We start from the raw sequence: 26,097 nt of genomic DNA on the forward strand, positions 1-26,097 counted from the left end.
AACCTCTTTCAGTTTGCAATGTGCTTTGTGGGAAATGTGTCTGTTGGAGACAGGGAGCGAACAATGCTGCTTACCAGTGTCCTCAAGGTCATGTACAGCTCCATAAAATGGGCAAGAGCTGGGGCATCTTCCCTGCACCCATCCAGAGGATGAGGGTGTACGTTGTTGCAAATTTAACACATTGAAGTAGGAGGAAGTGCTCAGCATCCTGAAAATCAGCATCACTGCCAGCCATGCAGCTGGGATGGGCATCACCGTGGTGCATGGCAGTCCCATCATCACCAGTTCATTTATGGTTTGAGTTTGCTGGGATCTCAGTTGGCAATAGATGGGGCAGCTGCAGGCCAGCTTAAAGTTCCTATATTTCTAACACAGGCCTTTTGGCTAAATCCAGAAATAATTTGGACCAAGCAGGTCTGTGCTAGGTCAGACCTTTTGTTCCCACACTGACATTGGGCACCTACATATTTCCATTAAGCTTTTTACGTATTTCAACACATGGTGCTTTGCAAAACATGATGCTGTGCTTTGAGCTCTCCCATGGCCCACACCTTAAGATGCCCATTTCGGCCATTTTCTCCCCCTGTGCAAGTTCTGTGCTGACAGATGGGTCCCATCTGCAGGACCCTTTGTGCTCTTGAATGGTGGCTGCATGTCCTCCTGTGGATGTCTGGCTCCGGAGCTGCTGCTGGGCTGGCTTTGAGCATCTCTTCTTAAAGCTGGAGGCAGGCTGAGAGCTGCTGAATTCCAGCAGCTCTGCAGGGTTTCTGTTGAATAATGTTGGCGCTTTTGAAAAAATAATATACCTAGGTGGTTGAATTAAATCCAAAATTTCTCACTCTGGGATATCATGGGTCCCACACAGTATTAAAATGCATTACTAGATCCCAGGTGGGGGCTGCTTTTAGGTACTTCAGCCCTCAGGGGAGATGCTTTTTTTTTTTTTTTTTTTTTTTTTAGTTTTGTTTGTTCGTTTTATTTTGTTTTAATGCTTATAGAAGCAAGCGCAATTTCAGGAATGCTTTAGTGCCCTGAAATACACTCCATGCCCTTCCTCTGGCCATGGGTGAGTCCCGCGTGGGTGCCGGTGCTGCCACTGCATCACAGCTGGCCACAGCTCATGGGCTTATTGCACGCAGCTCCGCCTGGTCTGCTGCGGGCGATAGATTTAAATCTCTCTTTAATTTGGTAGGGTTTTGAAAAGCAATGTAATTGCTTTTACATCGGGCTTGTGATTATGGAGAGAAAGCCTGGATCGATTTCTGTCTGAATGCTTTATGGTGGGGCTGGAAGGTAATGAGGGTGGCGCAAAGTGCTGGAAGTGTCTCTCCAGCCCTGCTTGTTGGGATCCAAGACAGCACCAAAGCTGACATCGGCCGCATGTCGTTCTGTGGGAAGGAAAAATCGCTGTCTTTGTGCAGAGCAATATGTCAGAGTGAGCAACTATCAGAATGAAATACATTAATTGGCAAGTGCTGGGAAATTACAGATATGCTTAATGAAAAAGAAAACCTTGTTTACGGTTTCTAATGTGCTGCTGAAGAAACTGGCTCCCAAATAAAAATACTTAAAATTACGATTAGGATTTATTTACATAATTACTGTGAGAGAGATTCTAGGGACGTGCTAAGCAATGTGAAAGAAACCTCATGGCTTTTCTTCCCTCTCCGCTGTCTCGAGGTTAGTTTGCTCTTGGTGAGTCTATTAAAGCTTTTACTAACTCAGTGAAGCAACAAGTCATTTGTTGCCGAAGTGGTACTTGGATGTGTGTGTATATTAGATGTGTATGTGTATATATGTATCTGTTTTATTGACTGTTGTGGGAACATAAGGCTGTGGAAGAGCCAGATCATCTTCGTAATTGTAGTGTTGGCTGGGGAGTGCTGCAGTAGGTGGTACTTACCTCTTTATAGCCAAGAAACCTTGGTGTCCTGGCATGGCTAGAGTGCGGATGTCCTTGGAGCTTGTTTCTGAAGGGGCCACGTCCCCTGCAGGTGTGAAGGAGTGTGCTCTGCCAAAGCTGCCGTGTAAGCATATATTTGTGGTCTGCACTGAACCATGCAGCCTGGCCACGCTCCAGCCATGGTGGAGACCCACAGCCAGATCCCTAGTGGTGCCTGGGTGGCTCTGTTGGCTTCTCTGATTTAGAGCTGCGGGAACCCTACAGTATAAAATGCAATAGGCCCATGATGGGGCTTCGCTGATTGAAACCAGCCAAGGGTATGACAAATCTTCCTCTTAATATTTCAATTGACTTTGGCAAACTTGCCTCTTTCTTGTGTATCCTAAATCAATGTGTAAGTGCTGCTGACAGTAATTTCCACTTTTGTCTGTGCAGATGGCTGCCCTTCACTAGGCTGCGGTGTTTATACCTGCTAAGTTTGCAAACAGTTTCCTGCTACAGTCTCCCAACGAGCAGTATTTTTTCTTAGCTGTCATATTTGTGAGATGAAAATGTTCTTTGTTGGGCCCTACTCGAATGTGAATTTTCTTCTTTCGGCAAGGGCCACTGAAGTCTGGATTGGAGGCACTGCTGCAACTTGTGTCTTGCTCAAGGGCTGATCCATCCAAGGGGTCCCAGCGCTCCAGAGCGGGGTCAGATGCTGGCGTCCAGACCCTTCATGACTCTGGAAATCATGCTGCTGGAGCCTGTGGCTTTTTAATTGCATGTCAGTGTAGACCCCTATGCACTATATAATTATTATCAAATACTATATCTCTATGCTGAAAGCTGCAATATGACTGTTAGAGACTCATATTTTCCTAAGGCACCACTGCTCAGTCTCTGCTAACTCTTGCCCTGCATAAAGAAGCTGCTGATTTTTCCCCCCTGATTGTTTAGCTCCTGTTTCAGACCTAAATAAAATCTGCAATCCATCAGTCATGCACCCAACTTTGGTGCACGTTCCCTGGTGTAGGATTCAGAAGACTGGTCTGGCTGCTCTTTCAAGGCAGGCTATTGCACTGTTCAGAGAAAGCAATGAGAAATAATTAAAATAAGCCTTTCTCTTCCCTTTTCTCTTGTGCCCAGGGAGAAGATGCCATTCCACCATGTAACAGCTGGCTTGTTGTACAAAGGCAACTACCTGAACCGATCGCTCTCCGCCGGCAGCGACAGTGAACAGCTAGCAAATATCTCTGTGGAGGAATTGGATGGTGAGCAATGTCATTGCTTTTTTCCAAGGGGGCTCAGAACTGGAAAGGCTTGTTTTCACCTTCTTGGTAGCATTGCCATGCAATAACCTGAAAAGTGCTCTCCCCTTGAAGCAAGGAGTGAAAGGCAAGTGGGAAGTGAGATGGCTCAGCAGATCTGGGACAAAAAACAGTCCCCAACCACAGTTATGTTTGGAGCTGAGGGCTGATTTTAAACTCTGATATTGTCCTTCTGCCTAGAAATAAAGCAGTTTTTGAAAGAGTAAGGCTGCTTTTTATTGGCAAAATTGGTAAGAGAAAAAGTGGAACTAATATGTTTGTATTAAGATGTCTTCAGCCTTTCCCCAGGAACCTGCAGAGCTGAATCTCTCTTCCTGAGAAAGTCTTCTCACTTGCTTTGTGCCCTTTCAAAAGGGAGGCTTCTCTCTATTTCACAGTGTAACAAGATGCTCAGAGGTGGCTTGTGGCTTAGGAAGCTGGAAAGAGCTTTAAAATTCCCCTTTCCAGGTCAATGATTTGGAGCACAGACCGGTCTCAGACTGGCAAAGGTTATCAGGAAAGTCATCCACATCTGCTGCCTGTAGGATCTCCACCATTTTTCCCCTCTGGAAGCTGGTGGTTGCTTCTCCCTTCTGCCCTGCAGACGGGATGTGAGGCCAGGTAGACTCCCAGTCTGGTTCGTGGCGGGAAAGTCTCCTTTTCTAGACAATTTGTGGCTCACTAGGGTCATTTCTAAGCAAAAGTTAATGTTGTTGACAGCTGGTCTTTGAGGGCTGTGGAACAATTTGAAGCTTTTGGTTTGCTTCCCAGTGGACATTTGGTACAAGCTACGATCATAGCCAGCGTTTTCGGTGGAGAACTTGATGAGTAAATGAGCAAGGGAATGGTGCAAGGTGGAAACAGCCCTTCCAGGACAGGTTGGGAGCATTATGGCAAAACAGAAAGCCAACATTTCTGCCCTCCGTCCCTCATTTCACCTGCACTTAGTGAATCAGACTTCAGTTTTCAAGCATTTTCAACCGTGAACCTTCAGCTTTGGTTTTGCAAACTTTGTAATAACTTACCTAATGTAGAAACAGAATGCTCTCAGAGTATTTGTCACTGCCTCTCTTCTTCCCCAATATGTATGTGCAGAAAGCATTTCAGGTGAGATGAGTCGTGTGAGAAACCACTTTCAGTGCAGCCAAGCTGGGACCCAAGGCAAACAAGGGTTGCAGAGGCATCTTCTGGGCACTTCTCCCAGGTTACTGGAGCATTGCTTGAAGATTTTGTGTTTTCTAACAGAAGTGAACTGGCTCTGCTTCTGTGTATCCTTTAGCTGTTGTCTCTGTTCAGGATGAGAGGGGTTGGCTGCACACAGACAGGACAACATTGGACGAGGTCTTGTTTATTTTAAATTCAGAGAACAAAGGTTTCTCTGCTATGCCTACCTGATTAGAGCACTTCTGCTATAACTGCCTTTGAGATTTGTATACAGATGTCAAGAGCTGATTCAAGTGGCATCAGGGCTGTAGCCCACACTTGTGGTGATCCTGTCGTGAGAGGGAAACTCCTCTTTGATTTTTTTCTGTTTGCACGGAAAAGGTCTGTGTCTGGATGTGGGAAGAAAGGTCACATGCAGAAGCTCAGCCCCATTCCCATCCTTCCCGTGTCTCCCTGCTGTCTCCCCAGGCCACGTTGGGTGGTTTGCAAGCCTCTGCAGCCCACTCAGCATCACCGTCCCAATGGAATCTCTGGGTTGGGAGCAGCAGTGTGGGAACCTGCCTTCCCCGAGGAGTAACCAGCGCTCGAGACACTGTGGGTCATCGCCGTTAATTAACAGCAAATGAAGTGAATTACACGTAGAGGAGCTGTCTTTTGAGAAGGCAGTGACCAAGTCGCTGCTAATGCGAGTGCTGCATCCATTTAATTTGGTCTGTGCCCTATTATAACTGTGCTATTGAATTGGAGAGCAGCAGATTTCATTCATGTCTGCTCACAAAGAGTATCCCCCTCGTTCTTCAGGAGAATGGTTAGAGCTCTTTAACTTATCATCCATTTATTCTCTGGCTGTTAAGCACAGGCTCCTTGTTAGAATTTAGTTATATTTTTTTCTGACAGCCTTTTGCTTTACAAACACCTATTTTCAAGGGCTTTATATCTTTGCCACGAAGATATGCCCCAGTTCTTAGCTTAGCAGAGAAGAGCTCAACCTCAGGCCATTTTTTTTCCACCTGTGAATGCAGAAGTGGCACTGAATTCATTCACATCCACTAAAGCCAGAGCAGCATAAGATACTGGAGATGTTTTTCTGTGTGCTAGCTAGCAGAGCACAGCCTACCCATTGGAAATCATATGCAATATTAAGTTGGCAGTCGCTATCTTACTGGGATTTGTCACTAGTACTAGATTAGTGCCCAGCTGTGCTGAAGGTAGCACTGCTCACTGTCCAAACCCAAAACAGAAATAGCCTTCCTGTCTTTGAGCATGAATTATCTCAGGGTGAGTAACAAAATGTTCTTCCTTGAGAAGTTAATGTCACTGTATGGGAGCTTTGTGGATATATTAAGCTGTGATAGCTCTATGCCAATAACATATTTGCATTTAATCACATAGGCTGGGAAAGAGGTGCCAAATTCCCTGTGGTTTCTTTTTCAATGAGATTTTGATCCCAAGGGAGTCCCAGTCTATTGACAAATTCCAGTCACAGGCATTAAAGCATTAAAGGTTTGACGCTCTTCCTGGGGAAGTCAATAGGAATTTTCTATTATGCTCCTGTGCACTTGAGGATCCTACAAGTGTCAGGTTTTTTTTCTTTTTTTCTTTTTTCTTTCCTTTTTTTTTTTTTTTTTTCCCAGCTGTTTTTGTTTGTTTGTTTGTTTGTTTGTTTGTTTTTTGTGTCTAGCGTTGCACATCTCAGTGCTGTTTGCTTTATGAAGGATTTCTGCAAACGTGAGCTCTGGGCTGCTGCAGGGAGAAGGTGCTGCACAGCCCAGCTGGGACACAGCATTGCTGCCACTACGTGTCCCTGCAACACATACCGACAAATGCCATGTGTTTGCAGCCTGCATGCAAGGTATGAAGGATAATATGGAGATCATGAAATGAAAAATATTTCTGACCTCATGCAACGTAACGGGGAAAGAGCCCAGGTTTTTTGGTTGAACACTCGCAGTTCAGAGCAGTGTGCCTTGGGTGCTGCTCTGCTGCTTCTCCCACTGGTTATTTTCCTCCTATGAAAACTTTCCCAACTTGAATCAGCCATCTGTCAGCTTCAACTCTGCTCTGTTTTTTTCCATCCTGCTTTAAATACTATGCTGGCAGCAAGGAAAGAAGCTGGAGAGATAGCAGGTCACTCTGCTGATGGCTTGTCTATTCCTAGCAGCGGTGTTTGCTATTTGCAGTGCTGTAGTAGCGTGAGGGTTTTTAGAAGCTGTCACCGTCACAAAGGGAATTAACTCACAGAAAGCTATATTAGGCGATACTTAACTTTGTAACACCAAGTAAATGATGAAGTTGAAAGTGGCAGGCCATCCATAACCTGTCTCCCAGGGACCATGGAGTGTGGTGGGATCTCAGATGAATATTATTGCCATATGCTTAGCGATTTCTGAGCAGGAGATTACAAATTAGGGCTGGGAGGAACTATTTTGCATGTAGCTTTTAGGGCTGTTGTTGGTTGACATAAAATTGTGGCACAGTTTTTGCATACTCTGTGGTTTCCACATTCCTTTTAAGTCCAGCTTCTGTCTTCACGTTGCAAACTGCTAGGAGTATTTTTAATAAAAAATGGTGGATGGAAATCATCATGTCAAGCTTGAGTCATCCACCTCCATAGGCACTATCTAAAGGGTATTGTCAGGAGGTAAAAACATTTCCATAGTAGGAATCTGACAAATATCACCTGAAGGAAGGCACATGCATTATAAGTAGTCTTTGCAGAAAGTGTCTGTGAAATGAATTATAGTCAGAGCGCTTTGCAGAGGAAACCCAAATGTGGACCACAGCAGCAGCTATTTGTCCAGAAAGACATCATGACAAATCCTTGCATGACCCAGATTTTTCTGAAATCAGCAGTGCCCATGCGGAAACGATCCTTGCTGTGTGGCAGTAGGGAAGTTATTGGCATCTGGTGACTTAGACCATATAGGAACTGCCCCAGGTGGGGTCTGTGGTACCTTCAAGGCTTTTTCTAGGTTGAGAGATGTTGTTTTTTTTTGGTTGTAGACATCAGGCTGACCAGCCTGATGCAGTCCTTATGGTTGACACCCTGAGTGCAAATGCCAGTGTATGGCTTTGCCTGTCTAAACTGGAGATGTCGGCAGAGCATCCCATGAGGTGGGGACAAAACTTCATGAGTCTGGGGTGCAGTAAGCTTCAAGGCAAGAATCTAGGGACTTTGATATTATACACCACATTGCAGGATGTGCTTTACCTGGTTTCTGCCTCTTTCCTGCACCCCCGTTCTGCCACCTGCAGAAGGTCTCAACTGGGTTGCTGTTTCCTGGGCTTCTGTGTAGAAGTCAACAGAGAGTGGCTGCAGAGTACATTGGAAAACAGCTCTTGAAATAATTAAAGGCCACGGCTAAATGATGGCCATATGGATTTTAAATTAGTAGTTGGCTCCCGCATGCCAATAAAGCAGGCAATGACAAGTGGCTGAAGGTGTGCTGGGGCTGCAGCTGTTTCTGGAGTCCCAGCAGCACAGTGAGGTGGTCGGTCAAGGGGCTGGTGGCACACCGGGCAAAACAGTCACACGTTGCCACTGCAGCCATGCTGTTCTAGCCCTGTCTCTGAAAATAAGGCCAAAACCAGGGGTGTTTACCCTCTTGTGATGTCTGATATGATGGTCCTTGGATGATACAAGTCCTGGAAAGAGAGGGACCCTGATGCTGCGGAGTGCTGTTACCTTCTGGTCTCAGTTGGGGGTTGTTTAGTAGAAACCCCATTAGCCACAGTGACTGTGGCTGATCCAGATCCTCTTTCACTCCCATGTTATCAGGACAGCTCAGCAAACAGTCTCATGCATGCTGGAGAGTCTGGGTTGCCCTGCAACTCCTCATATCTCTCTCCAGCTGTCGATTTTCTCCAACCTGTTTGCGAGCAGGGATTTCAATCCCGCTGCTGGGCACAGGAGGTAGAGGGGCAGCCAGGGCCCCTCCAGCCTGGCAGCCAGCTGGCTGCTGTATGGCAGAGGGCACTGATCAGCTTTGATGTCCCAGGTGAGGTCAACAGCGGTTGGGAGCAGCAGTGTGCTCGAGGAGGGAAACCCAAAGGGAGAGGCATTAGTCACTTGACTGACTCATGTAGCAGCAACAAGGCTGCGTCTGCTCTGCTCGGCTTTTTGCCCATGGAAAAAAAAAAAACACTTGGGAGAGTGGAAAGAGAGAAATAAGGGGGGAGGGGGAGAGGATGAGCATACTGGTAGTGAGGCTGGAGATGCAAGGACTGTGCTGGCATAGGGGAAATAGCAAGGGGGAGCCATGCTGGGATGCACTATAAGCCATGGATTTGCACATGGGTACAGGTTCTCTGAGACCCCGCTTGAGTGTAAGCTCTGCAAGCAGCCTGTTAATTAAGTGGATGAAACTGTATAAAGCTTATTTTCTCTTTCGCAGAGTTCTGTTTTAAAAAAAGAGGCTTATCCACAGTGTCTCCGTTGTGAGTGATCATGGCTGGAAATGGAATAATTTATGGTTTATATTGGGCTTTAATAGTGTTTCGTGTCTCTGAATATAAAACTGCAGCATCACTATGCAGATTCTTCTGTGGACAGAAGCAGCTTTATCTCTGACTTCTGCTGATCTCCTTCTGCTGGTTTTCCAGTTATGTATTTTAATTACAGTGTGGTGTTTCTTTGGGACTTGGTATTTTCAGGTATGAAGCAGCCTGCATTTAAAAAATCATAAAAATCGGTGAAGTATTAATATTCTGCATAGTATTGTTTTACTGCAAGGTGCAAATTTGCTCCAGACTGTGTGTGTCCAGAGGAGGAGCAGAGCTGCTGATGGAGCAAATGCCCCAGGCTGTGTGCTGGCTTACCCTTGGTGAGCTTCGAAGGAGTTCACAGAAGGAGTGATTTATACTCATAATGGATGGGTGGTGCATAAGAGATCTCCTGTGCTGCCCTTGTGAAGTTTTTCCCCCACTCTGCACAACGTGGCAGCACGTCGTGCATGTCCCACACAGATAGTTGTCTATCCAGCCAGCCCCCAAGTCACCAACCTCTCCTATCTGAACTCAAGGAAAGTTTCTTCAGCTAAAATGAGTGGCAGTTCCCACCCCAAACAGCCAGCAGGGTGCTTGGACAACCAGAGTGGCTGAGCCCAGGAAGGTCTGGCTCTGTGTTTCACAGAAGAACCTCTCTTGTGGGTTTTACCTGCTGCATTGCCTTAGGGACCATCAGGGCTTGCAGGCCAGCACTGAGTTTTCTCCAGCACCTCAGCAAGACTGAAATCCTCAGGAGAGAGGTGGCAGAAAGCTATGGATTGGGGCAAAACTTCAGAACAGAAAGTATTTCTCCAACACATTGCAGCCCAAGCCCTACCCAGAGTAGCGGGTGGATTACCTGGTGGGACAAAAGTGTTTTGGGTGTACCTTTTGGGAAGGGCTTGCAAAGGCTCTGTTGTCTCCATCCCATGTCGCCTCTTCCTGGGGCACCAGGACCATGTGGCCAAAAGGGGAGATGTTCCACCTGATTCCCCTGCCCCCAAAATGCAGGACCAGGCATCAGCATTATCTCCAAGGGAAGAGTCCTTAAAGCAAGGGAGTATAAATAAAATGAGGTTGGCTGCCAACAAATTACAATTACAGGGATGCCATCTGGACAACAATTAAAGAGATTGTTTGAACTCCAACTATGCTGACATAGTTACAGGAACAGGCTGGCGAGCAAGTTATTAGTGGTGGAGACTCAGATACCCTTGGTTTGGACTCGGGGGTTTCTGGTTTATTGTAGCAGAGGATCTTTAAGCTGGATGAAGATGGTTTTGGGAAGGGGGCTGCAGGCTGCATCTTCATCCATCCCCTTCCAAATCTGCTGGTTTGGCTCCTACGGCTTGTTCTGGGCTGGTGCTGCTCAGGCTGCCTCAGACGTTTGTGCTCACATGCGCGCGGGCCCCTCAGTGCAGTAAGAAAACGTTTACTGCCTGCGTTGCCCCGGGCCACGGAAACAGAGCAGATTCAGATCCAGAGCTAAGCATACTTTAAAATGCATTTAAATCTTGCTCTGACACGTTTATACAAATTTTAATATGGATTTTTTAATTTTTCATGCAGGCTTCTCAGCCAGATCATTAATTTTTCAGGTTCCTTCACTCCTTTGCGTTAAACTCCTGGCTTTGGCAAGTCACTTTTGTATCATTAAGTGTTGTTCTGTGGACTCAGAGATCTTATCCTTACCTGTTAGCTTATTGCTTCAGAAACGTACTCCCTAGGCAGTGGCTTCTAGCTGTCAATGGGAGGACGGGGACCAGGGTAGGGTCATGGCATCCCAGACCCCTGTGGGTAGATGGGACCAGGAAGAAAAGGAAAACAAATGCCATGGTTGCCATCTGTGCCCTGTCTGCACACCCCATCAGACACTCACCAATTCTTTCTGGTCCATCTCGGTGGCTTTTGGGACTGAATAGGGCAGGCAGTGCTACATGAGCAGAACTTTCAGGTTGAAGCTCTCTGGGAATGGCTTTTCCATCATGGAAATGGGAGTGATGATGATGCTTTATTGACCTGAGTGTCTGAGCATCTTGACTGTCTAGCTTCTTCCTGAGCACAGGGAAACCTCAGATCTGCAGAAACTACAGAAGCTCTGGAGAGTCAGAGCAATTGGTCCCCATCTGCAAATTAAACAGGAAGAAATGGCTCATAAAAGTAACTGCACAGAGGCATGAACCCAGCCTCTGTCCTGGCTTTATGCTGCGTTAAACATCCTGACCACGGCTCAGTGTTTATTTCATTTCCTGGGCCTTCCTTATCAGCACTGGACTCAGGGGGTGATGCATGGCTCTCCAAGGGACCGGAGAAGGTGCCAAGAGGGTGATTTGGAAGATGAACAGCTCAGCATGGCAGTGGATCTCCGCAGCACCAACCTGAGCAAGAGGACCTGAGCACTGGTCCTGATGGTGCCAAGTGCAGGAACAGGATGGAGCCACGGGAAATGCTGGACCTGAGGATCTTGTGAGCACTGTTGGGTCTCTGCTGACACAGACCATGTCTTATAGTGAGGCCTCATGTGTGCCTCCTTCAATTACCATGATACTTAAGGATTTGGAGGTTAATGTGATGATCTGCACGTGGTCCATGTGCCGTTTTTGTGGCATGAGGCTGTAGAGTATCAGGTGCCCCTTTAATTTGCAGAGGTTGATATTTCAGCCTGGCTGTGTTGGTTCACTGTGTCTTTGAGCATGTTACATTTCATCAAGTTGTAGCAAACTGCAAGCAAACCTTGAATCAATTCCCTTGCCTCAGTGGAGGCGGCCACCTCACCAAACCACGAATGTCTGCAAAAAGCGTCTGTTCTGTACTGCGTGCAAGTGCTTTCTGGAGAGGAATGTTCAAAAATAGTTTTGCCTACTAAATAATGAGTTTTAGGAGTTAGATACCTGGACTGACAGACATCTATTTCTAGTTCTTCACTGGGATACTTTGGCCATCGCTGATGTTTTGTGCCTCAGTTTACCTAGCAGCAGTGGTACTCATGTAGGGAGAGGAGAGTGATGTATCTGCTGCTATTTTGGGTGCTGCAATACCTCTGATCAAACACCATCTATGGATCCCGCTCTCTGTGAGCATTGGCTTTTGCTTTGAGCCCCATTCCCTATGTTCCAGTGCCTGTGGTCACAGCCAGGTGTGTTGATAATTGGGGGGGACTGGCATGGGGGAACGCTGACTTGCCATAACACTAAGAATATCACAGAGAAAAACTCAATGATCCAGAGAGTATTTCAGCTGGCTCTTTTGCACATGCTGGCTTGAAACAAACAGATAGAGAAGTATTTATTTCAAATGCAGCGCAAAGCAATACCATGTCAAGGTGAGCAGCTCCACCCTTGGTTCTGCTGCTGGGGCACCTGCTCGGTGGTACCAGGCAGCATCCCTGCCCTCACCTGCTGCGGCCCCCATCCTCTTCCCCTGCTAACGGGAAGCTGCATTTATCTTCCTGAGGAGCAGGCCAGTGGCTTGGCAGAGTGAGAAGTCACTTGGTGAGGTGCAAGTCCAGATGGGTGGCAGACTGAACTGACACCAGGAGTTACACAGCCCTAGCAGTTCCCCAGCCCTATTCCTCTGGCTCTCTGGCTGCCATGGGGGGAAGCTGCTGCTGCTGGAAGTTTTGTGGGGGTTTTTTGATGTTTTTTGTTTGTTTGTTTGTTTTTCTAGGTTTCTCTTGCCTGACAGTGGGTCCTGAGATCATCTCAGCTCAGTTTGAGAAGAGAGAAAGGTGCAAATGTCAGGGAAAGGAAGCAAGGGCTGTTTGTTGCTTCTCCCTCTCTCCCCATGTTTGCACTAGGCAGTTGCCTGAAAATTCAAAGCAGGGGAAGGCAGGAGGGGCAGGTGATATGTGTGTGTATCCAGAGCTGGATCTGCACTTCCCTGAGCAAAATGAGCAGGTGGCCAGCACCCCATGCAGCCACTGACAGCTTCTGTAGGACCCAGCACTGCGGTCACCAGCCAGCTGGGTTCTGGGGGAAGGAGCAGGAGCCCTGCGGGGGAGCATGGCTTTCTTAGGCTTGACCGGCTTTGGTGACATCAAAGAGGATCAGCTCAAGCCCTTTGAAGTCAGTCTTAGTTCCTGCCTGCCTGGGAAAATGAAGAGTGTCAATCTTGCAGGGTGACCGTGGTGCCTGGAGGATGTGGATGTAGGACCCCGGTGAGCTTCAGCAGCAAAGGCCATGCAGGTGTAGCGAGATCTCGGCCACCTTCACTTCTCTGCTCTGGCACTAGATACTGGGGATGTTTCCAGGAGCAATGTGTGTGCAGCAAAGCCCTCCAGAGCCAAGCAGAGAGGAGTAGTTCATAAAATGCTTTGTGAGCCCTCAGTGCCAGAGCAGCCACTGCAGTGGTGGATGCATGGGCTGAAATCACTGCAGTTCTAAGGCTGATGCCGATCTGGCTCAGCTTATTCACTCTCTGAAGGAAATGAATTAAAACAGGGGGGGGAGTTGCAGACTGAGGTCAGCTGAAGGTCCTGTACGAACCTCATCCCTGGGTGATATTGCTACATGTGGGTCCTGCACTACCAGAGCAGCAGCGGGGGCTGAGCTGGGGGCACCGTGGTCCTTGCACCATGTGTGTTTGTAGAGGATGGTGGCTGCCATGGTCTGACTGACAAGCACTGGGTCTGGGCAAGAGGACTGAAAGAGAAAGGTTGTGTAGTGCTGCCAGGACCAGCATGATCTATGTGAGTGTTGCATGAAGTAGGCTATGCCCAAAATTAGTCCTGGCACAAAATTGCAGTCCATGATGTCCATGGGACCTGGTATGCAAAGTTCTGGCACCATTGAACAGAGGGAAAAGTAGATAAGATCAAAGATGTCTGGAATTTGGATAGCTTTGACAGGTAGGGAGTTGCTCAGTCCCACACCTCACCCTTCCTGGATCTCAGGCACCGCAGCAGCACTGCAACCCTCTGCAGGAGCAACCACGAGATAAGCAAGAGCAAGAAATACAACTTTCGGAGATGCTGGCATTTAGTATTTTCAATTTTCAGTTAACTGCAGAGCAGCACAAAACCTTTGTCAAATGTTTTCTTTATTTTTTTTAAGAATTCTGTAACAAAAATTAAAAAAAAAAAAAACAAAAAACACAACAAAGCCTTAGTAGTGAAAAGATACTCTCATGTTCTTGAATGCACATCATTCATTTCTACAGGCAGCTGACAGAGGTTGCAAAATCATCAGCTCTTGTACTCGTGGGGGACTTCAACTTCCCTGACATATCCTGGAAGCACAACACAGCCCTGAGAAAGCAGTCTAGGAGGTTTCTGGAGAGCGTGGAAGATAGCTTCCTGACACAGCTGGTTAGTGAGCCTACCAGGGGAGGTGCCCCGCTAGACCTTCTCTTCACAAACAGAGAAGGACTGGTGGAGGATGTGATCGTCGGGAGCTGTCTCGGGCAGAGTGACCACGCAATGGTGGAGTTCACTATTCTTGGCGAGGCCAGGAAGGGGACCAGTAAAACCGCTGTATTGGACTTTCGGAGGGCTGACTTTGAACTGCTCAGGACACTGGTTGGTGGAGTCCCTTGGGAGGCGGTTCTGAAGGGCAGAGGGGTCCAGGAAGGCTGGGCGATCTTCAAGAGGGAAGTCTTCATGGCGCAGGAACGGTCTGTACCCACGTGCCCAAAGACGAGCTGGCGGGGAAGAAGACCGGCCTGGCTCAACAGAGAATTGTGGCTTGATCTTAGGAGGAAAAAGAGGGTTTATAAGCTTTGGAAAAGTGGGCAGGCCACTAAGGAGGACTTTAAAGAAGTAGCGAGGCTGTGCAGGGACAAAATTAGGAAGGCCAAAGCTCATCTGGAGCTCAATCTGGCTACTGCCGTTAAAGATAACAAAAAATGTTTCTATAAATACATCAACACAAAAAGGAGGACTAAGGAGAATCTCCATCCTTTACTGGATGCGGGGGGAAACTTAGTTACAAGAGATGAGGAAAAGGCGGAGGTGCTCAATGCCTTCTTTGCCTCAGTCTTTAGCGGCAATACCGGATGTTCTCTGGATACTCAGTACCCTGAGCTGGTGGAAGGGGATGGGGAACAGGATGTGGCCCTCATTATCCATGAAGAACTGGTTGGTGACCTGCTACGGCACTTAGATGTGCACAAGTCGATGGGGCCGGATGGGATCCACCCAAGGGTACTGAGGGAACTGGCAGAGGAGCTGGCCAAGCCACTGTCCATCATTTATCAACAGTCCTGGCTATCGGGGGAGGTCCCAATCGACTGGCGGCTAGCAAACGTGACGCCCATCTACAAGAAGGGCCAGAGGGCAGACCCGGGAAACTACAGGCCTGTCAGTTTGACCTCAGTGCCAGGAAAGCTCATGGAGCAGATCCTCCTGAGAGTCATCATGCAGCACTTGAAGGGGAAGCAGGCGATCAGGCCCAGTCAGCATGGCTTTATGAAAGGCAGGTCATGCCTGACGAACCTGATCTCCTTCTATGACAGAGTGACGCGCTGGGTGGATGAGGGAAAGGCTGTGGATGTGGTCTACCTTGACTTCAGCAAGGCTTTTGACACTGTTTCCCACAGCATTCTCCTCAAGAAACTGGCTGCTCTTGGCTTGGACTGGCGCACGCTTCGTTGGGTTAGAAACTGGCTGGATAGCCGGGCCCAAAGAGTCGTGGTGAATGGAGCCAAGTCCAGTTGGAGGCCAGTCACTAGTGGCGTCCCCCAGGGCTCGGTGCTGGGGCCGGTCCTCTTTAATATCTTCATCGATGATCTGGACGAGGGCATCGAGTGCACCCTCAGTAAGTTCACAGATGACACCAAGTTAGGTGCGTGTGTCGATCTGCTTGAGGGTAGGAAAGCTCTGCAGGAGGATCTGGATAGGCTGCACCGATGGGCTGAGGTCAACTGCATGAAGTTTAACAAGGCCAAGTGCCGGGTCCTGCACCTGGGGCGCAATAACCCCAAGCAGAGCTACAGACTGGGAGAGGAATGGTTGGAAAGCTGCCAGGCAGAGAAGGACCTGGGAGTGATGGTTGATAGTCGGCTGAATATGAGCCAGCAGTGTGCTCAGGTGGCCAAGAAGGCCAACGGCATCCTGGCTTGTATTAGGAACAGCGTGACCAGCAGGGCTAGGGAGGTGATCGTCCCCCTGTACTCAGCTCTGGTGAGGCCGCACCTCGAGTACTGTGTTCAGTTTTGGGCCCCTCGCTACAAGAAGGACATCGAGGTGCTTGAGCGGGTGCAGAGAAGGGCGACGAAGCTGGTGAGGGGCCTGGAGAACAAGTCCTGCGAGGAGCGGCTGAGGGAGCTGGGCTTGTTCAGCCTGGAGAAGAGGAGGCTCAGGGGTGACCTTATCGCTCTTTTTAGGTACCTCAAGGGAGGCTGTAGCGAGGTGGGGGTTGGCCTGTTCTCCCACGTGCCTGGTGACAGGACGAGGGGGAATGGGTTTAAGTTGAGCCAGGGGAGTTTTAGGTTAGATGTTAGGAAGAACTTCTTCACTGAAAGGGTTGTGAGGCACTGGAACAGGCTGCCCAGGGAAGTGGTGGAGTCACCATCCCTGGAAGTCTTCAAAAGACGTTTAGATGTAGAGCTTAGGGATATGGTTTAGTGGAGGGCTGTTAGCGTTAGGTTGGAGGTTGGACTCGATGACCTTGAGGTCTCTTCCAACCTAGGAAATTCTGTGATTCTGTGATTCATTAGGATGTCATTTAAGAAAAGTCCCTCTTTCTAAATAAGCCATTAGAACACAAACCTATTAGTAGCATATGGGATGAGGCGGTATTTGGTATTTTAGGATTATTCTGTTGAGCAATTCCTATTTAATTCACTAGGAAACACAAATCTCATTACTTTTCTTTCAACTAAATCTAATCCAGGGCATGAGATTTTGTGAATAGGTTTGGGTGGGGAGGGGAAAGAAATATGGCTGTGTAACCGATGGTAATTGCTATTACTTCCTGAAGGTAAAAAAGATTTGAAGCATTTTTTTCTCAGCAGTTTTTCATGTTTGCACATAAGGAGTAAATTGGCCTTTGCAGGGACACAGTCATTTCTGCCTCTGGAATGTGAAACCATGTTTCCCAGTGTCTGCTGGATGAAATGTCCATGACAAACACTTAAATGTTGCTTGTCACTGCTTTGTAAATTTGATTTCAGTGTTGCAGAAGGGAAAGTGAGAAAATACAGAGTTGTAGGATATTGCTGGAACAATGTTCTCTCCTTGCCTTTCTGCTTGGGAAGGTGGATGCACGATGGGCTCAGCTTTCCCCTGTAAAGCACCAGGGGTAGCACTGCCCTGGGCTGTGCGGGCTGCGGGCATCAAATCAGTACCTCTGGGTGTTAGGATATGCAGTGCCTCCCAGACTCACCTGTGCAAATATGTTTTTTTGATTATTTTTTTTTTGTTCACCAGCAGTTACAACAATAATAATAATAATAAATGTAGGAGGGTCCATTTCAGTTTGAGCCAAATCAGCACATTTTTATTTCTGCATTTTTATTTGCCATGAATTGGAAGCTGGGAAAAATCTGCTCCATTCCAAAACAAAGTGTTTCATTTAGAGTTTGAGCTTTTTAACTTACTTCTGTTCTGAAGGTGTGACGAACTCATAAATTTTGGCTCACCAAGTCATGTGCTTCTAGCAGAGAACCAAAACAGAGAATTTTATGTTGGTGGGAGCCTAGACATGCAGTTAACTCAGCTGCTATGAGCTGATGAAGTGTTTCAGGGAGGCTGAATCTGTATTTTTGGTGTAAGCACTTCAGGAGACCAATTGCCTTGTGGTGTTGTGGTCTCCCCCAGCCAAGGTAAGGTGCCATGGTGGGATGAGAAGGGAGGCTTGGGCAGGGACCTGCAGTGATTCCTCCCATCCACCTGAGGTGCTGGGCACCCCGCAGGCTGGTGGCATCATGGCTCCCGTTTGAGATCCCCTTGAGATGTGCAACCTGCATATGCCACGCGCTGTCACACCAAACACGTGTGTTTATCCCCTGCCTCTGTCGAAAGCCTTCTGCCCATCAATGCAGCTGGGACTGTGTCCACGGGGTCTCACTCCACTGCTGCGGCCGTCCAGCAAGTGGCCCCTCGGGGGCTTAAATTGCTTTGTTGAAGAGCTCCTGTGAGCCCAGCCTGCTCTGCTGGCATTGCCCAGCAGTGCTTCTGATCTCTAAAACTATACAAGCTTTGGGTTGGATTGAGTTGCAAAAAGAAAACACTCTTTTCACCACCACCATCCCCTCCTCCCCATTTTGGGGCTTTTTTAAAGGACTAGGTAGCTGATGACTTCTTCAGAGTTCATTCCAGTTGCCTTCCAGGCTTGTTTCTCAATAGCTTATTTTGCTATACTCCTTTTTTTTTTTTCCTTTTTTTTTTTTTCTCTCTCATTTTTCATAATGAAGGCCAGAATATATTAACAGAGGAAATGGAAGCAAAGCAAATAAAGAGCCCAGTTAAATGCAGGGCTCTGGAGGGAGGTTTTGGCTGGCTGGAGGCTTTCTGCTCTCCTCCACTGGGGTCCAGCATTTTCTGCCTGCCCTTGTTTTGCAGTGGTGATAGCAAAGAGGAGGTGTGCTTTGGTTTCTGCAAGCAGTATCGATAAGGGCAAGGCTTATTTGTCCCATTTAGGGGGAATATCACATAATAAAAATGCAGAAGTATATTGGATTAAACAAGCAGCTTCTCACTTAAGCTATTTATCACCAGCTCTTCTGGGTTTTTGGAGGGTTTGTTTTTTGAGCAAGTGATTGGAGGAATTTTTTGGCAGGTTAAGTTTGTCTTCTGTGCAACAGTTCAGAGAGTCAAGGCTTTTGGCTGGATTATGTGTGCCCAATGGACACCTTGTGCGTGTTGCTATGGCACAAAAGGAGTTCTGCTGTGGAAAAGTGCTGACTTGGTAATGCACAGGGGGATGTCTCCGGGGGTGTTTATTTGCAATAACAGAAGCCTGAAGCTGCTGTTTGCTGGTAATTTGTGCAGTTACTGTGCTTTCTAATACTTTCCAGGCCACTTTGCAGCACCCAACAAATTCAGGTTTGGAATCACAGTGTTAAGTCCAGCAAATAAAAAGCTCTTCTGATAATTCATTGACGTTGCACTCTGTGTGTCTCCACCAGAACAATGTTTAACTCCAAATGTTGCACATCCCTGCATTTCCTAACCTGTCTGGCCATGCAGGAGATGCCTCCCATGAGGTGCTTCTCAAGAGACAGAAGGCTTGATGTCCTCCTTCTTGCCTCACCAACAGAAAAGCTGCTTTCAGCTTGGGAAGGGACTTGTCTTCAAAGTGAAACGTGCTTATTTTGTAAATGTGAAACTCTGATCCCGTTGATATGAGGAGCAAAATTTCCATTGACAGAGCTGGGCTTTCACTGTCTGTAGCTGAAGAAATCAGATAACTTGTTAATCTCCTTAGTGTCTCTTTCTCTTTGTAATTGAAAGCTTTTTGGTACTGGCTCCTAGAGGAAGTTTCATCCCCACAGCCTGAGTTTCCACAACCCTAACTTAGTGGTAAAGGTCTGAACATCACACCCGGTGTGGGGCGCTTTCTGGGGCTCAGCTGCCTGTGTCCATGTGCGCTCTCTTTACCGTCTGGTTAGGATAAGCCGGGTGGGATGGGAGGAAACCAGTCCCATTCCTGGTTGTGATGCACCTGAACAAGCCTGCCTGTGTCAACAGGCCGGCCCAAGGCTGGTGGCGGTATTTAGACTGAGAATTGATGATGGAGAGGAAACAGTCTCTTTTGATTGAACCTTAGCCCTTTGGGTAACTACCATTATGATAATGTATGTTGTTCATTAGTAACCTTCTTTAGTTCCACTTGCCTCTAGTTCATGAGGCTTTGATGGGTTGGGAGCAAAGCAAATTAAAAGAATGGGCTAAAAAAAAGCTGGGGTAAGAGCGCTATGGATCTGTCTGGTTTTGCTCCAAAAGGGATTAAACAATGTACTTCAGTGCCAGCTTTGACATTTTCACTCTGCCCATGATGAGAGGCACTGTCTGTGCATTTGCCTTGGCCTCTGTTCTGCTGCATCTGAGGCTGATTGCAGCCACCCCACGACCTCGGTGGGAGCAGGACCAGCTCTGGGCAGCCAGGGGACTAACACAGCTTATCCTAAAGGGAGGGAGAAACCCTGGTGTCATTTACACCTGTGGACATGGGCCACAATTCATCCCCATGCTTGCAGAGCTCAGTGAGTCATCTCCAACCTCTGATCTTCTGCTGTCCATGGGGAAAGGCATTTCCAGTGGATGATACATGGGAGCTACCAGGGAGTGAGTCAGCTTCTGTAGCTCCTTCCAGTGGCTATTGAGAGACACTGAGCCTCAAACCAAGTTTGAAGTTATGTGGGGAAATGCTGGACAGCTGTAACAAGCTTTTATGGGTGCCGGCTCAGGGATATGTGTAGGAATCATCAAGCCATAAATACTTGGTGAGAGCTGTAGTGACTTTTTAATTTTAGTAGGAAAACCAGAATGTGGCAGCCGGAAAAAAAAAAAAAAGTTACAAAAATAGTAGTAGCCCTTTTGGGAAGAGGAAATCATATTCCACTAAGAACAGCAACCCCAATTAAATGGGAGCCCTTAAAGAAGTGAGTAGCTAATTACCTAGATAAAGATGAGGCAGACTCTTGCATGTAGAAAACAGATTTATTGGGGAACTTCTATCTATGTACATATGTCCAAGATGATTTATTTTCTTGCCACAAACCCAAAATTCTCTGTGCTTTGTAAATATTGTGGTTGATGGCTGTAAAGATTTCCGATGAGATCAAGTTGGAAGGAGTTGTATGGTCAACCACAGTTACTAGAATTGGAGAATGGTTCAAGCAGCTGAGGAGGCTTTGGAGACAGAGCCTCACACTCACTGCCTTGGTTTTAAGAAACCACTGGCACGTGAAGGCAAGAGGGCCCTCTCCCTTGTTGTGCTTGGTGGCCTGGTGTGACCCTTTTGGAGCAAAATATTTTTAAAAGCAAGTCTGTGTTACAACGTGACACAGTTTACCACAGTAAGCATCATATATTAATTTTCTGACTGGGGTGCAGGAAGTGGCTCATGGCTTCCCTGTTCTCATAAGATGAGAATACAATCATGTCTTCTAATAGGAGTTTTCATCACTTTTCCACATCTCCAAATCGCTTAAGTTTTGGCATCAATAAAAATAGTGGAGTGTGGAGAAAGTAGTTTTGGCACCTACTGTATTTAATTTGCAAAAACTTTCATGTGGAGTTTAATTTAGACTGATGAGAGAGGCAGTTTTATGAGTATAAAACTCCATTAATTACAGATCCTGTCTTAATTATAAATGGCTTTATTTTAAAGTGAGTTTTACCACCAAAATTAAGACTTGGAGCAGTTCAATCAATACAAACATCAATTAGACCTGACTTTGTACTCCAATTAATTTATAAAGCTTCCCAATGAAGTGTAAAAAGTGTGCCACTTTGTACTCCTCTTTCTGCCATTCCCGGGCATCAGGAGGTCTCCGTGGATTCATTAGCAGCCTCCTAACGATAAGCGTGGATGGAATAACAAGCCTGCCGATGGCCTGCTTTTTCCCAAATAAGCCAAGAGAGTTAACTGCTAAAGTGGCCAAACCTGGCACAAGTGTAGTGGAAAACTGACACTCATACAGGTGCTGAAGTTACAGAGTTTTGTTCATTTGACTGTGGCCCTATGAGGTCTTTGGTCCCACCACGAGAAGTGCTGTCCCACCAGACCATGGCTGCGCCGAGGAGCTCTGGGAGGCCGTAGGCTGGGACACGGTCACTTGTCACAAATGTGAATTTATTTAAAGCCTTTTTGGGTTTCTGTATTACTCTGATTTTATTGAGACAGGTAGAGACATGACAGTTCATTTCCCTGCACCTTCTTTTCAGCATCTTTGCTTCCTTGGCGTATTTGGCATTATAGCTGCTGTGTGTCCCTTATAACCTTCATCAGGAGCTGAGGATCCAGCCCCACCACGGCATCAAGATCCCCTCCTGGTGACATAGCACGAGCTCCTTCTGCCACCTCCAGTCCTCCCTGTGATGGTGGCGAGCTCACCTGGAATGACAAGTGCATGAAACAAGCTTCTTTCCAACACCAGAGGGTGAGATGAAAGGACCTGGGGAATCCCTTGGGGAGCCAGGACCATTAACAGATGAAGTAAAAACTCTTTTTGCTTCTCAGCTGAGGGCAGGCAATCTGCAAGCTGCTGGGAAGCAGCAAACCTCAGTTCCTGAAGGGTGCCTTGGCATCCTCCTGCCTTCAGCAGAAGGGTGCCATTCATCTGGGTGCGGATGCCACATGCAAGGTCTTAGGAAGAGTTAAATCTTTCATGCAGGACTTGGGCAGCCATAGAGCTCTCTGTGGGCTTTCTCTGGACTGCTCCCAAGTGTCTTCTCCTCCCACAGCTCCTCAGGGCAGAGGCTCTGCCTTCCCACCTGGTGGAATGGCACTTACTGGGTGGACATCCCCTGATTCTCTTGGACCAGTAGCAAAATAAAGATGCAGCTATAATTTGTCCGTGCATATGCTTTTGCAGAAAGTGTGGAAGGGATGGAGCTAGGTGTTAGCAGAGTTTTTATTTCATTTCTGGTGAAACAGGGTGTTTTAGTAAAGCCAGGCTCTGGGCTGTGAAACTGTTTGAAACTAGAAACCGAACAGCAAGCGACAGGCAGGCAAACAAAGTGGAAACCTGCTCTGAATTATCATAAGCTTTTTTGTTGTTTTAAACCCTTTCAAGCAGAGCCATTTGTACTGGAGCAAATTCTCCCAAGATATTTTTAGACGATATGAGCAGAAAAATATTACTCCATAGCAAGCTGTTTACAAATCTGCTAACCTTGTTTAGTGCTAGTAAAACTCTAGGTTTGGTGTGCTGCAGAGCACACTAATTACTTGACAGAAATTATGCAATGATGTCTTTTCAAAGCAATACACATTGGCTTGGCCCTACAGCTGGACCCATGTACAGCATTTTGTATAATGAACTGTGAATGTTTCTGCAGCTTTTGCATTAAAACAGAGAGAGCAAGGCAGACCTTGCCAATTACTGTCCACTCTCCATCCTCTCCTCGCATGCTCATCCCTGTAATGGGGCCATTCTGCAAACATCCCCATTACCGGCTGACTTGAGCGGCATCAGAGACACTGCAGACCAAACTGCTGCTTCTGCCTCCATGGAGCTGGTGGGAACAGCCTCAGTGGGTTCTCACTGGAGGTGGCCAAGGTGGGTGACTGCTGGCAGCCCATTGTGTGGCCAAGTGTTGCTCTCTGTCACTCTCTTGGCCTGGGCTGGCGATGGAGTTGGGATGTTGGCCATTCCTATCACATTTTGGGTGCATAAATTCATGTAATAGTGGTATTGAGATGCTATGTTAATAGGGCTGCAGAAGTACCTTGACGGGGAGGTTTGGACTTCCATAAGAAAAGCAGAGTAGGAGTTCCCAGTCTCTCCCAGTGGACCTCATTGACCTGTCCATCTGATGGCTGCTGTTGCTCACGGCAACCTGGGGGATGCTCCTGTCCTCGTGGAAGCTGCTCCAGTACTCCCTGTGGCTGCAGTGGGGTGGCATGGGATTTCTGCCTTGAATATTGAGGGGTTGGTTCTGAGGACCTGGAGGTTTCTTTATTTTCTTCTACTGAAATAAGTTAGCAACAAACCAATGCTGCATAGAAGAGTGATCTTCTGAAGGGCTTGATGGAAGCCCAGCACTTCTGATGTCAGCTGAGCGTTTAGCAGTGGTTGAATAGACCAAGTTAGAAGGACAGATTAGATGAAGTAGGTTTTGTGATTGCTAGACAAAGACTTCTCAGCCTGGACATGGCTGAAGATGTGGTAACAATGTGGGGAACAAGAATAGGGAACAGTTGTTTATTGTCTGTTCCAGAACAGGAGCTGGAAAATGTAAGATGGAAGTTGGAGGAGGTGTTTCTCAAGAAGCTAAGGTGGATTGTCACATATTGCATGGTTAAACCATGGAACCCCTTGCCACAAGGCTAACAAAATGCAGTCATAAGAGGAACTGGGAACATTCCTGGAAGAAAAGTCTTGGGACTGTTTGAAGCTGAGATGGTCTGCACTGGTATCACCACTTGTAGGCATGGGCAGGCAACTGCTGCTGGCAGCTGGAGATACTTGGTTGTCCCGCGGCTGGTCTGAGCACTTCCAGTCCAACTCAGTGCCGTTCCTTGGGAGGATGTGAACTCAGTTTGACCAACGCTGCCCAGGGCGAGCTTTGTCCAGGCTTTGGGTGATCTTAAGGGATACGAGTTCTCTTGAGAGCCCTTCCAGTCCCTCACTGGGATTTGTGTAATGCTGCAGATGTGTTGGACCAAACGGTAAGGAGCAGAAGAGGGAAAGCAGTTGGTGTGCTATGGCAATCAACTAGCTGACCTGCATGGCATTTTCCTTTGCTTGCTGTTTTGTACTGTTAATCAAGTATGCTAGAAGGGAATCTCAGATGGGGTGAAAAACTAGTATTAGACTTTATCCTTCCTCTATGTCCCAGGCTACACTGTGTAGATGCAAGGCTGCTCTGTGGCAAGAGAGCAGAGACCCTGTGCCCGGGATCCTGCTGTGTGCTCCTGCTGGGGCACAGTCCCCTCTGCAGGCAGCTGGCAGGCAGGATACAGGCAATGAAAGGAGCACAGCTGGGATTTCCCTCCTCCTTGTTTTCCTTGGCCACTGTGAAATCCCCTGGAGTTACTGGCAACCTGCATAACTTGTAGCAGCTTTCCTTATAGCTCCGATGATGGTGTTTTAGTGCAGTAACGTCTCCAAGATAACCAGCAGATTTTGTCCAGCACAGTGAGCTCAGCTGGAGAGGGAAGTAAAGAGACTCTGCAAGCAGAAGTTGCATTGTGGCTTGGGACACAAACCAGCAGTGTGGTTCTCATTCTGAGAGAGAAGCTGCTTTCATGGGAGAGGGGTGGAGATGTAGCAGCCATCCCACCTGGTGCCCTGCTGATGTTGAGAAGTGGCCGGGGAGGTGCCGGGAGAGGAGGGGACAGCAGGACAGAGGGGAACACTTGCTGTGCACGCTGGTGGGGTGAAAGGAGCACCGAGGGCAAAGGCAAGTCATTTTCCTTCTCTCTCTGGCATTTTTTTGTTCTCTTTATGTGGCTGAGCAAACTGGACTGCAAAATTCAAACACTTCTACAGCTTCTTTTTTTTTTTTTTTTTCCCATAACTTCTAAAAACTTCATTTTCATCAAGTTGACTTAGAAAAATTGCCCCTTCTTATTTTTACTGGTTTCTTAGCAAGATGTTCTTCTGACCATTTTTCTTCTAAGGTGGTTTCAAAGCAAGCTTCTGAACTGTGCTGTGCAGATGCTGCAGTGGGACCTTAAGCTGTCCCCTCCCATGGGGGAGAAATGCACAGCTCTGGAAGAGGCCAGAACAGGCAACCTGCAGGGCATATTGCTGAGCCTGTCCCCTTGCTTGATTTAGGAACTTGTGCTATGGTTGCCTTAAGAAAGGGGGTGGTACTGGAGTCTTTTTCTTCCTGTAATTTGTTTCTTCGTGCTGGGATTTAGACAAGGGACTAGCTTTACTTTGAATTTAATTATGTATTTAATGGCAAAGCTGCCGAGAACTGTCAGGAGTTTTTTTTTTTTCTTTTCTTTTCTTCATTATATTTCTTATGAATCTAAATAGATTAATATTTGCAAGAAATACTTCCAGAGTAATTTTATCAAAAAACTTCATTACTGCCATGGGAAATTCAATGCAATTTTAATCTGGGACTAGTTCCGCTTTGCAGTCTAGCTAGACTACAAATTTTAGAGATAGATGCTGTGTGGGTACCATGTCTGTGGCATATATTGTTCATGTATAATATATATTGTACATGTATAATGTATGTTGGTTGTACATGTATAATGTATGTTGTATATGTATATTTTAATGCTATGTTGAGCCTGCTGCTGCAACTGCACATATTACCCCTAAGTGTCTATGTAGATGTCTCTTATTTGCAGTTATTTAGTTAATAGTGATAATGAATAAAATCCTCTCTTCACTGTGTTACACAGTTAAAAACAAGACATGCGGTACTTGCAGGTGAGCAGTGTAATGACAGCAGCCAGTAAGGACAACCAATGTGAGCACTGCAGATACGTCAGTGCCTGCTTTATTAAAACTTTAGCCGTGGTGTTTATTTCAGAAGCGAGATTTCCCCTCCCCAGCAGCCCGAGACAGCAAATGAAGTATGCAGAGTGAGGACCTGTGTGGCACTCCTCGAAGCCTGCTGTCAGATTGATTGCTTAAAGTGCATTTGAAATCAAGTGCTGTACAGTCAGCTCTAGATCATTTCAC

The 26,097-nt window shown here is 47.0% G+C and overlaps 1 protein-coding gene across 1 annotated transcript in view; it reads left to right on the forward strand.

Moving 5' to 3' along the window:
* Window positions 1-26,097, forward strand: part of CALN1 (calneuron 1) — a gene marked incomplete at its 3' end in the record, with an annotated part of 128,257 nt that overhangs the window by 11,661 nt on the left and 90,499 nt on the right. The window contains exon 2 of the mRNA XM_082776636.1: window positions 3,032-3,156. Coding sequence (XP_082632762.1) covers window positions 3,039-3,156 — 118 coding nt within the window. The 5' untranslated portion in view covers window positions 3,032-3,038. The remainder of the gene's footprint in view (window positions 1-3,031; window positions 3,157-26,097) is intronic.

This window comes from Aythya marila (assembly GCF_965140915.1).
Source record: "Aythya marila genome assembly, chromosome: 20".
Classification (NCBI taxonomy): Eukaryota; Metazoa; Chordata; class Aves; order Anseriformes; family Anatidae; genus Aythya; species Aythya marila.